The sequence below is a fragment of the Ovis canadensis genome, chromosome 12 (genome assembly GCF_042477335.2).
Source record: "Ovis canadensis isolate MfBH-ARS-UI-01 breed Bighorn chromosome 12, ARS-UI_OviCan_v2, whole genome shotgun sequence".
NCBI classification, from domain to species: domain Eukaryota; kingdom Metazoa; phylum Chordata; class Mammalia; order Artiodactyla; family Bovidae; genus Ovis; species Ovis canadensis.
In genome coordinates, this window is record NC_091256.1 from 52,943,957 (window position 1) to 52,956,438 (window position 12,482).

Here is a 12,482-nt window from a genome sequence, read left to right on the forward strand (position 1 = left end):
ATGCCAGATACTTTGTGACCCCAAGGACTGCAGCCCGCCAGGCTCCTCTGTGGGATTTCCCAGGCAAGAATACTGGAGTGGGTTACCATTTCCTTCTGCATGGGATCTTCCCGACCCAGTGATTGAACCCACATCTCTTTCATTGGCAGGCCCACTGAGCCACTTAGACTTCTTTTAAGCCTTTCATCCAAGGAGTTGTCTCTTTTTTGTTTTTTCATTGACTTCAACTCTGATTTAAATGGAAGCCCAACAGGCTCAGTGGTAAAGAATCCACCTGCCAAGCAGGAGACTCGGGTTTAATCTCTGGGTCAAAAGGATCCCTTGGAGAAGGAAATGGCAGCTCACTCCAGTATTCTTGCCTGGGAAATCCCACGGACAGAAGAGCCTGGTAGGCTCCAGTCCTTGGGGTCACAAAAGAGTCAGACATGACTTAGCAACAACCAAGAGTACTAATATGCACATGTTGCCATCGTTAAGTCTCCTGCTTTAGAGGTTTTAAATAAAGTACTAGGCAGCTATCTTTCTGAATTGATTTGAAGTGACAGCTTTCCTTGGAGTGAGAGATTGGACCAATTTGCTTTGTAGTACTAAGACAGGATCTGGAGCCAGTTGGCCAGGTTTTCATTTTAGTAACTTATGTGGGATATAATTGGATGAATGTAGAAAAATACTCTTTGTGGCACTCTCTTGGCCTGAAAATGGTTTGGGGCAGGTATGAGATGCTGTTGAGCGAAGTCTGTATTTAGAAAGAGCAGGAAATCTTGTTAACAGTAGAGTTGCCCCCTGGCAGAGCCCAGGTGGAACCCAAAGCAGAACCACCCTGGACAACTAGCGAGCTCCTAGACACTGCAGAGCTGGTGGTCCATTCATTCTGTAAATGGGTTTGGGTGGCCGGAATATACCAGGCTCTCTGCTGGATTCAGGGAGACAGATGTATCAGCTGGTTTCATGCCCTTAACTAGCCTACAGTTGAATAGAGGGAGGATAGCAAAAAAAAATTGTTGCAGGTGCTGGAAAGAGGAGAGCAGAGGGACCCACAGTGGATGATGGAAAGAGACAGGAAAGGCTTCTGAGTAGAAATGAGCCTTGAGCCAGGTCTGGAAAGAGGTGGGGCTTAGCTGAACAAGAGGTGGGATCTAAGCAGAGAGCACCATGAGCAAAGCACGGAGGGTGACAGTAGTCTGGTGCTTTCAGGGAGATGCAGCTTAGCTGTTCACTGTGATGTGGGGTATAGGAGGACCTGGGGAGCGGAGGACAGGGAAGGGTTCCATGGGGCAGACCATGCTCACTGCCTTTCTGCTTCTTTTTAGCTATCTTAGTTCCTTGGTTCCTATGTCAACAGAAGGGCCCCTGACTTTGCTCCTCTGTCTTCCCCCTTCCTAGGAATTCTGGGTCATGAACACCTCCATCCAGAGCACAATCATTCTCCTCATTGAGCAGATTGTGGTAGCCCTCGGGGGTGAATTTAAGCTCTACCTGCCCCAGCTGATTCCACACATGCTTCGTGTCTTCATGCATGACAATAGCTCAGGCCGCATCGTCTCCATCAAGGTAAGTATCCTGGGGCGTCCTCTGGAGAGGTTTCCAGAGTCTCTCAGAGTCCCCAGTTGGTCATGTAAGAGACGAGACCCTGTTCTGAGTGACAGGGTGGTGCTCAGCCTGAAAGATGGAATCTAGGGAATACTCTAGGACCTGAAGTGTGCAGTGTGCAGCTTATACAGTGTTTCTGACCCTCTCTTGATTATCTTTATGTTTTGTCTCCTTTAATGGAATAATCTTGGCAAACGTTTATGGCAGAGCAGTTTTCTCTATTACCCAGCCACTGATTCTTTACAGCTGAAGTAAGCGCAGAGAAAGAAAAGTAGCATATAAGCAAAACAATATGAGAGGAGACTGTGCTACCAAGAGAATGTAATTCCAAGTCACTTATTAAAGTCTGTTCAGAGTACCCCCCAAATTTGAAATTATCCTACCACTGCCACCCTGTGTGGACTTAGGGACTTGGTCCCTGACTGTACTTGTCCATCGCCTTGCCTCTGCTCCTCTTTGCAGTTGCTGGCTGCAATCCAGCTGTTCGGTGCCAACCTGGACGACTATCTGCATTTGTTGCTGCCCCCGATCGTGAAGTTATTTGATGCCCCCGAAGCCCCATTGCCTTCTCGAAAGTGAGCACTTGCCCTCTAGGACTAACAGTCATCAATCTAGTTAACCATTAAAATGTCTTATTGAAATGTCCTTTTCCTAAGTCCCTGGGCCATATTTCTTTTTTTTTTTTTTTTGTCATTTTAGGTTGGTCCAGAAATGTACTCCCATTAGGTTAGTCCAGAAGTGTACCAGGCTTCTGGAAATCTTAACTGTCCCCAACCCACTGCGGTGTGTGTTGGCTCTGTGCACCCAAAATAACGTCAGAAGCCATTCCTTCCCAATAGGTGCCGATTGTTAAGGTAGCCCTCAGTTGTTTCTGTTACTCTGGGCTATGTGTCAGTAGTTACTGTATCTCAGCGGTTGTTGTAGGGCCGCACTAGAGACCGTGGACCGTCTGACGGAGTCTCTGGATTTCACGGACTATGCCTCTCGGATCATTCATCCGATTGTACGCACACTGGACCAGAGCCCAGAACTCCGTTCCACAGCAATGGACACATTGTCTTCACTCGTCTTTCAGCTGGGAAAGAAGGTGAGGCGGGAGTCCTCAACACGCGTGCTCTTCTGACTTAGCAAACTCCTCCGCTTGTCAGTCCATAGGCCTCAACCACTGTCAGAGAGAGGGGAATCATTTACGCCCTTTTTCCCTTCTTTAGCAAGTGTTTATTGAGCCACCTCTGTGGGCTGAGTGCTGTTCTGGGGACAGTGCAGTGAACAGAATGATGTCCTTGTTCCCACAGAGCTCACGTTCCAGTGAAGCAAAGCTCTGAGACATCATTTATCTCATGAGGGTGACGGATGGGGAGAGACGCTGTTTCTTTAGGGGAGGTGAGGAAGACCACTCTGAAAAGGTGACATTTCAGCAGAGACCTAAGTAACGGAAAGGCCCAGGCCCAGGGAGCTGGCTGCAGGCACAGGGAAGAGCAAAGGCACAGGTTCCAGAAGGCAGAACCTGAAGAGAGGGGACAACAGAGTAATGACTTGAGCAGGGGAGAGGGCTTGAAAAGATCATAGAGAACCTTGTGAGGGCTGGGCTGGCGATAGGCCCACTGGAAGCTACATATTGTGACCACTAGTTCTCAGAATGTGATTCCCTGACAGGCAGCACCAGTATCTACATAGCTGGGTGCCGTTAGAACTGCAGGTCCCCCAGGACCTGCTGAGCCAGAGCTCTGATTGTAAGCGCAGCAGTCTCTGGTTTCATATGCCTTCCAGGTGATTCGGATGCCCACGAGAATTTGCACATCGCTGTTTCATTGTAAGTACTTTGACTTTTACTCTGAGCAGCACTGAAAGTCTTTGGAGAGATTGAGCGCAGGAATACTGTGATCTGACCTAACATTTTTAAATGATGGCTCTTAGCGCTGTGTGGAAGAACAGCCTGGGCCAAGAGTGGAAGCAGAGAGGCCATTACAGTCAAAGCCAGTTGCAGTGACCCAGATGGAAGGCGGTGGGTGTGAGGATCATAGCCTCGGGGCCAGAAGGTGATTCTCCTGCAACCGCAGAGCTAGTCCCAAACCCCGAACTAATAGCTGTAATAAGGCAGTGCTAATAATCTCTTCTCTCTTTCCTACTCTCCAAAGTAATGGTTTCTGATTTGTTTACTCTCCTCTTGCAGTACCAAATTTTCATTCCAATGGTGAACAAAGTTCTGGTGAGACACCGAATCAACCATCAGCGCTACGACGTCCTCATCTGCAGGATAGTCAAGGTGAGCTGTGCTTCGTTTCTGCTCTCAAGTCCCCTCGTCATCTTTCTTAACTGGTGTTCTTAGCGGTGGGAGTATATGTAGCTTTTTAGCTCTGAACTGTGCTGTCCTGTGCTGTGCTGAGCCAAGTCTGTTCAGTCGTGTCTGACTCTTTGCGCCCCTATGGACTTTAGCCCACCAGGCGCCTCTGTCCATGGGATTCTCCAGGCAAGAGCACTGGAGTGGATTATCATGCCCTCCTCCAGGGGATCTTCCCTACCCAGGGATCAAACCCAAGTCTCCTGAGGCTCCTGCATTGCAGGCAGATTCTTTACCACTGAGCCACTAAGGAAGCCCTTTAGCTCTGAACTAGGGATTGGCAAACTTCTGTCAAGATAATGTAATTTTTCAGTTTTGCAGGCTCGATGGTCTCTGATGAAACTACTCAGCTCTGCCACTGCCACCTGGAAGCAGCCATAGGCATCCATAAGCACATGAGCCAGGTTGCATTCCAGTAAAACTATTTATGGACACCAAAATATGATTCTCTAATAATTTTCATGTGTTGCAGAATATCAGTCTTCTTTCAGTTATTTTTTTCAATCATTTAAAAAAATGTAGAAACCAGCCTTGGCCCTTAGGCCTGACAAAAACAGGCAGCAAGCAGCTTTTTGCTGCCCCAGTTCTTCATCACATTTATTGCTATGTGCCAGTTGCATGCTCATACTCTTAAGTCAGTGCTTATCAGCAACCATGACTGACCAACGCAGACTGGTCTCAATGCAGAATACAGCCCTCTCATGATTCATTTTGTCTGTACTGGGAATCATACCTAAATCCTGACTCTTCTGAAAGGTGGGACCCGCCTGAGGTTTAAGGGTGTTTCCTAACCTGGAGCAGCTTGCGGAGTCGCAGGTGTTCTGTAAACTCTGGTTGCAGGGGTATACCCTAGCTGACGAGGAGGAGGACCCTCTGGTTTACCAGCATCGAATGCTGAGGAGCGGCCAAGGTGATGCCTTAGCCAGTGGACCAGTGGAAACGGGGCCCATGAAGAAGCTGCACGTCAGCACCATCAACCTCCAAAAGGCAAGCCCACTGTGTTCTGGGGGGCTTGGAAGGGAGAGCCCTGGTCTCGTCGCTTGTTCGAAACTTTCAACTCTTGCTATCTTCTGTCTAAAATAACCAAAATCCAAGCATTTTCCTGAAAATCTAGATGCCATGAACTTAGGTCATTTTGTCTTTCTCCAAGTGTCTGAATTATACAGTTTTTTAATACAAGGAAAGTAAAGAACAAGGTGTCCTTTTATGTTCCCTTGGAGCTTTGGCAGCAGAACTTATTTTTTTTAATACTTTTATTTAATTATTTTATTTTTGGCTGTGTGGGTCTTTGTTGCTGTGCATGCTTTTTCTAGGTGCAACTCTCTAGTTGTGGGTCATAGTCTTCTCATTGCAGTAGCTTCTCCTGTTGTGGAGCACGGGCTGCAGGACATGTGAGCTCAGTAGTGGCGGCTCTTGGGCCCTGAAGCATAGGCTCAGTAGTTGTGGCGCATGGGCTTAGTTGCTCCGTGGCACGTGGGATCTTCTTGGATCAGGGATCAAACCTGTGTCTCCTGCATTGGCAGGTGACTTCTTTACCATGGAGCCACCAGGGAAGCCCAGTGGAACTTGTTGCAGTTTGCATTCTCATTTTTTACGTGAATGGAACACAACCAGTCAGCCTTGTAGTTAGCACTGAGACTGATGCAAGCTCTTGAAAGCAGTCCTTCACAAACTTCTCAGACTCTTTGGGCTTAACCATACACTGGGGACCTTGTTAAAATGCTTGTTCTGATTCAGGCTCAAGCTCAGGCCTTGATAGTCTCTATTTCTAATAAGCTCCCAGGTAATGGCTGATGCTCATGGTCCATGGGGCCACACTTTTGAGAAGCAAGGATTTAGATCTCTGCAGGTCAGTACTGGATTCTCTGTGCTGACCAAAACCTGGGATAAAACCAGCTTCTCATCACGTATGCCACCAGCGATCCACTTACATATAGGCAGTTTCAAAGCATCTCTGATGGATCGAAACAGAGTAATCATATACTTCACTGACTTTTAAATAAATTTATCAGGTTGCTTATTTTGCACATTTTGCATCAGTCTTTAGTACTTCTGGTGACTGAAAGCAGCTCCCAGTTTGGATTTCAACGTAGTTTTCTTTCCTTTATTACCAGTTGACCCAAGGCAGCTGCACTTCTGTGCAGCAGCAGATAGAGGTAAAGAACTAGGCAGGGCTGGTCCCAGCTGACTTGGTCTCTTGGCCAAGCCCATAAAGATTTGCACACAGACCTGTGTGCATGTGCTCACACACAGCTTTGGAACACTGGCCTTTACTCCTGACATCAGCCTTTACCCATAGGCAACTGCAAAGTAACCACTACTGAGAAAAGTTTGATGATTTAAGATGAAAGTGGTAAAATACCCCTGGGTCAGAAATGATGTTGCTCTCCTGTGTGTGTTTTATAATTGCTAGTCTCAGACCTCAGGAGGAGAAAGGTTGACACCTGGTATTCCCAAGTGTTGGCTGAGGCCACCATGCTAACACCTCACCCTTGAGGGAGGGGCTGGACAAGGAGGCCAGATGTATGTTTCCACCCAGATATTTTCAGCCTGCCTTGGTGCAGAATTTCCTTCCAGCCAGGCAGCTGTCCGCCCTGCTTTAGGGCTTTGTTTTCTTTACTTTAGGAAATTCCCCAGTGGTCTAGTTTGCTTCCAGGAAGTTTTGCTTTTTACCCAGGATTTGAGAAAAAGAAGGCATCTTAGTTTGTCTCACCTGAAAGAACAGATCAAGTTCAAAAACCCTAACCAACGTTCTCCACACCTAATGCTCAGATTCATTTCATCTAAAAGTAAATTGTGCTTCTGTGTATTCATGTGATGACAACTAGGGATTGGTATATTTGTCAGTTTTAACCAGCCTTCAAAGTAATAATATGCCACCTCAGTCACCCTTCTATTGGCTATGCTAATAGAGGATTTACATAGTACAGAAAATATAAAAACCGTTTATATATACCTCCAGCATGCCTCCAAGATTCTCAGCTGCTTTCCTGTCTTATGGTAATTGATTCGGGCTTACCTTCTAAATGAATGAGCTGGCGTTCAATCAGCGTGCACCAGTGTTACCAGATAAGGCAGTCCGCGGAAGGTGGATAATGAGAGGAAAGTGACTGGAGTTTGAACAGTTGCTGTAAAACCCAGAGAATTGAGACTTGATTATGTTTTAAATTACAAAGCAGTGGGGAAAGGCCGTTGTGAAGCACATATCCTGTTTGATAGATTGTGTAGTTGTTCACTAAGCCAAAATTTTTTGGAGAGCTATTTGCTACCATTTATCAAATGGTACTAATGTTAATGATCGCAGTAACCACCATCTACATTTGTTGAGCACTTCCCATGTGTCAGGCACTGTTGTGAGCACTTTATACATATTGATTCATTTAATCTTCACTGTAACTGTGTGAGTTCAGTGCTACCATTCAGTTCAGTTCAGTCACTCAGTCGTGTCCGACTCTTTGCGACCCCATGAATTGCAGCATGCCAGGCCTCCCTGTCCATCACCAACTCCTGGAGTTCACTCAAACTCATGTCCATTGAGTCGGTGATGCCATCCAGCCATCTCATCCTCTGTCGTCCCCATTTCCTCCTGCTCCTAATCCCTCCCAGCATCAGAGTTTTTTCCAGTGAGTCAACTCTTCGCACGAGGTGGCCAAAGTACTGAAGTTTCAGCTTTAGCATCATTCCTTCCAAAGAAATCCCAGGGCTGATCTCCTTTAGAATGGACTGGTTGGATCTCCTTGCAGTCCAAGGGACTCTCAAGAGTCTTCTCCAGCACCACAGTTCAAAAGCATCAGTTCTTCAGCACTCAGCTTTCTTCACAGTCCAACTCTCATATCCATACATGACCACAGGAAAAACCATAGCCTTGACTAGATGGACCTTTGTTGGCAAAGTAATGCCTCTGCTTTTGAATATGCTGTCTAGGTTGGTCATAACTTTTCTTCCAAGGAGTAAGCGTCTTTTAATTTCATGGCTGCAGTCACCATCTGCAGTGATTTTGGAGCCCCAGAAAATAAAGTCTGACACTGTTTCCACTGTTTCCCCATCTATTTCCCATGAAGTGATGGGACCAGATGCCATGATCTTCGTTTTCTGAATGTTGAGCTTTAAGCCAACTTTTTCACTCTCCTCTTTCAGTTTCATCAAGAGGCTTTTTAGTTCCCCTTCACTTTCTGCCATAAGGGTGGTATCATCTGCATATCTGAGGTTGTTGGTATTTCTCCTGGCAATCTTGATTCCAGCTTATGCTTCTTCCAGCCCAGCGTTTCTCACGATGTACTCTGCATAGAAGTTAAATAAGCAGGGTGACAATATACAGCCTTGACGTACTCCTTTTCCTATTTGGAACCAGTCTGTTGTTCCATGTCCAGTTCTAACTGTTGCTTCCTGACCTGCATACAGATTTCTCAAGAGGCAGGTCAGGTGGTCTAGTGTTCCCATCTCTTGAAGAATTTTCCACAGTTTATTGTGATCCTTATTGTGCTACCATTACCATTCCTCTTTTGTGATGTGGACATTGAGACGCTGAAAGGTTAAGAAATTCATCCAATGTCAGCCAGTAGATGGTGGAGCCAAGGACACGAGCCAGGTATGACTCCAGAGACCAGTCTCAACCACTGTGCTGCATTGTCTTCACCTCACCCAAACTCAGCCTCGCATCTTTAGAGGGCAAAAGATGTTAGTGCTACTTCTTTGTATATGACTGGCTTTAAATACGTTGTAATATAGTGCTGCTATGCAGAGACTCACTGTTTAGGGTGGAAACCAGCAATCTGTGGATTGAAAAGGACTTGATGTTCCCCGTTCATTCCACAGAATAAGGTCTAAAAGTCTTTGGTGTCTAGTGTCATTCTTCTTTCTAGTTCAGGAATTCTCATTGTGTCAGTGAGAATCCACAAAATTTTTTAAGCTGTCTCTTGTAGTATTTCTACTTCAGTTTTTGACATACAGTAATAGTTTATGTACTGTCACTTATTGGTAAGTTGTCAAAAGCTACAGCAGACTTCTGTTTCATCCCAGGGAGGTGATGGGTTGGATCAGTGGTGGTCAGGTTATGTAGCACACACAGGTCTCCTTCACTCCCTGGACGACTTCCCTTGAGAACTTCTCTAACTTATCTGATCCTCCCTTAGTTAAGGGAAGATCAACCTGTCTGTTCTGCCAGAAAAATCTTTTTTGAGAATATGATTTAGAAGTTAAAGATTTAGTAGTTGGGGCTAGGCCAATTCAGAGAGAAGTCATTTTGATAGTAAGAGCAACAATGTTTTGCTCGTTATTCCAGCTAGACCCTTTAGATGCATTTTTCCTGGATGAGGAAGACTTAAGACTCAGATGCCGCCTACCAGTAGTTTGCCCAGAGTTTCTTCAGCAGCTGAGTGGCAGGGCCAGGGTTCCAGCCAGGAGTTTCTAACTTCAGAGTAGCAGACACTCACACAGAGAGCACTAACTTGTGCTGAGCACTGTGCTAAGTCTGTTACACATATTAACTTAGTTAATCCTTAAAACACCCTCTGAGGTGGGGACTGTTATCCACACTTTACAGAGGAGGAAACTGAGGCACAGAAAAGTTAAGTAACTTGCCCAAGACCAGGCACCCAATACGTTACATAAATGGAATTTGAACTCAAGTTGCCAAGCTCCACAGATGTGGCTGCTGGCCAGTACCCTCTATTACCCAGCCCCAGGGCCTGAGTCTTTCCATCCACCTCCCTAAGCTGCCCCTGCTAGTAACTCTTGGTGCCAGGAGAGCTCAGAGTTTTGAGGAAAATTGAAGGGGATTAACTGCAAAGTAAAAGTTCTATCTGTTCAGCTCCTTTTGTCTCATTCCAACATAGTGCTGTGTCCTCTGGGCTTTGTCACACTATTGATGATTGTGCAGATCTGAGCATTTCCCCCTCCCTGTGTGACTGTGCTGTCAGATGAGCCAAAGTCCCACTGCAGGGTGCCCTGGGCCCTTCCCGCACTGCTGGAGGCCATTCTGAGTGTGACAATCCCCATCCACTCTGGGGTTGTGGAGCTCTCTGCTTGGCGGATAGAGTTGAGCACAGATGAGTTGTAAAACAGGCGTTCTCTATATTGTGTTATATTCCAGAGGTTGCTGCTTTTGTTTTATGACTTTAATTAAATATTACTCTTTTGTATTTGTACTCAGGGAGCTTTGTCGTGAGAGGTACAATTGTATAAACCAAAGAAGTGGGATAATCATTAGACAGGCGAGGACTCCTTGCAATAGGCCCTCATAGCTGATGGTTTTCCTTTCTCGCCTGTGGTGTATAGGCCTGGGGAGCTGCCAGAAGGGTTTCCAAAGATGATTGGTTGGAATGGCTGCGGCGGCTGAGCCTGGAGCTGCTGAAGGACTCCTCGTCGCCCTCCCTGCGCTCCTGCTGGGCCCTGGCACAGGCCTACAACCCGATGGCCAGGTGCGGTGTGTCAGGGCTCCCTTCCTCCCAGCTTCACTTTGTGATCAAGAGGACTAGCCTGTAGAAAGCAATATGTAAGAATTAGTTTTTATTAGCACTTAGAGTAAAAAGGTATTTTTAATTTTGTTAACTTCTGGGATAAAAAATAAAAAGGCAAATTGAACAAGCTCTTATTATAGGAAGAAGATCCATCTTAACCTTGCTAATAGACCTTTCTTTAGTAGATTTAGGTCCAAAATTTTAATTACAAAGTCATTTATAACTCTGAAAACAACTACATAATAGTTTAATATAATCTGTTTCCAATAATAGTGATGTTCCAGTTACATGTGACTGCATAAGTCCCCAAGTCTTAGTGGTCTAAAACAACAGTCATCTAAAATTATTTATTCTACGCACAAATCTGCAGTTTGGGCAGGACTTGTGGGAACAGTTTGTCTCTGGCCCACCCAGTATCAGCAGGGGTATTAGTCCCGGGGCTAGAAGGTTGACTTCCAAGATGGCCCATTCATACATCTGCCAAGTTGGGGCTGACAGTTGGCCAAAGGTTCAGCGCTGGCCAGGGCCTTGGTTCCTCTCCATGTGGACGGCTCCATGGGTTGCTTGGGCTTCCTCACAGAATACTGTCTTAATTCAGGAGTGAGTGTCTGCAAGGGACTGACACATGACACAGAAGTGCATGGTGCTTGTACAACCTGCCTTGGGGGTCATGTAGTGTCACTTCTGCCCCATTCTGTCAAAAGAAGTCACAAAGACCCACTCAGGCTCAAGGAGAGGAGACGTGGATGCCACTTTTTTATAGGGGAGTGGAAAAAGGAAATGGCAACCCACTCCAGCATCCTTGCCTGGAGAATCCTGTGGACAGAGGAGCCTGGTGGGCTGCTGTCCTTGGGGTCGCACAGAGTCGGACATGACTGAAGTGACTTAGCGTGTCTGCATACACTGGAGAAGGAAATGGCAACCCACTCCAGTATTCTTGCCTGGAGAATCCCGGGGATAGAGGGGCCTGGTGGACTGCTGTCCATGGGGTCACACAGAGTTGGACACAACTGAAGTGACTAAGCAGCAGCAGGAAAGACCCTAGAAGAACGTGTGGAACGGGAGCTAGTGCTGCAGCCATCTTTGGAAAATAGAATTTACCTTAAAAATACTGTAAATCTTAGACAGTGACTCTCAAATAGTCATTGAAAATTTGGTTTATAAAAAGTTGTAACACATATAGATTTACGGTATAATGTAAGTGAATAAAATGGAATACAAAATGGTGCAAATGTGGGATTTCAGCTATTAAAAATATGTGTACATAGAAAAAAGATTATAAAGTAATACAATAATGATTATCTCTAGGAGGATTTAAGGAACAATTTTTTTCTTCTCTTCCTTATTTTCTAAGTTTTTCTACAATGACAGTGCTTATTTGTAATGAAGCATGATTTCATTAGCTATCTTTTCATTAGCAGGAGCCAAAAAAGTGAAGTATTCCATTTCACTTTCATCATCACGGCTGGTTTGCTCTTTGGAGTGTGTTTAGCAGAAATAGAGATGGTCCCTGAGACTGCTAACTTGGATGCCATGATTTGGTTCATCTGATTTCTTTCAAATATTTTTTAATGCTTAAAAAAAATTGTTCCTAGGGAGTCTCTGTTTCCATAGTGTGCAGATTTCACATTCTCTATTTCCATAGTATGCAAAAATAGTGTTTCCTCTCGTCTGCTTTAAGTCCTTTTTGAGCACACCCTCATCCAAAAGAGGTTTGTGATAAATTCACACATATGTGTCGGTCCCCTTAATGCCAAGCATGTTCATTTGGGAGCCACCATAGCCTTGAACCTAGATCAGAAAGCTTACTTAATGTACACAGGGTTTCTCTTGATCTTCATGTTACCCTATGAATTTCAGATTTTTTCTTTCATCAGATTCCAAAATTATGTATACATCGAACTGATCTAACCTTGTAAGTATGTAAATAAAAATAGATGTATGGGCGTCAGGTGCTTAAGCCCATACATTATACAGGCATATCCTGTAGTTTCCAACTCCCTCTCCACACATTGACCAAAAGCGAAAGGGTAGGATTGAAGTTCAGATGTCAGGGGTAGCAAATGTGTCCACCCAAGTGGTGCTATGAAGTG

General features: G+C 45.4%; 1 protein-coding gene across 2 annotated transcripts in view; it reads left to right on the plus strand.

Annotated features, from left to right (window-relative positions):
* The window catches only part of MTOR (mechanistic target of rapamycin kinase), a 125,504-nt gene that overhangs the window by 34,831 nt on the left and 78,191 nt on the right, over positions 1 to 12,482 (plus strand). For both annotated transcript variants that reach the window (XM_069544736.1, XM_069544737.1), the window contains exons 21-26: positions 1,384 to 1,551; positions 2,053 to 2,165; positions 2,515 to 2,677; positions 3,764 to 3,856; positions 4,772 to 4,918; positions 10,208 to 10,350. In XM_069544736.1, the coding sequence (XP_069400837.1) occupies positions 1,384 to 1,551; positions 2,053 to 2,165; positions 2,515 to 2,677; positions 3,764 to 3,856; positions 4,772 to 4,918; positions 10,208 to 10,350 (827 nt within the window). The remainder of the gene's footprint in view (positions 1 to 1,383; positions 1,552 to 2,052; positions 2,166 to 2,514; positions 2,678 to 3,763; positions 3,857 to 4,771; positions 4,919 to 10,207; positions 10,351 to 12,482) is intronic.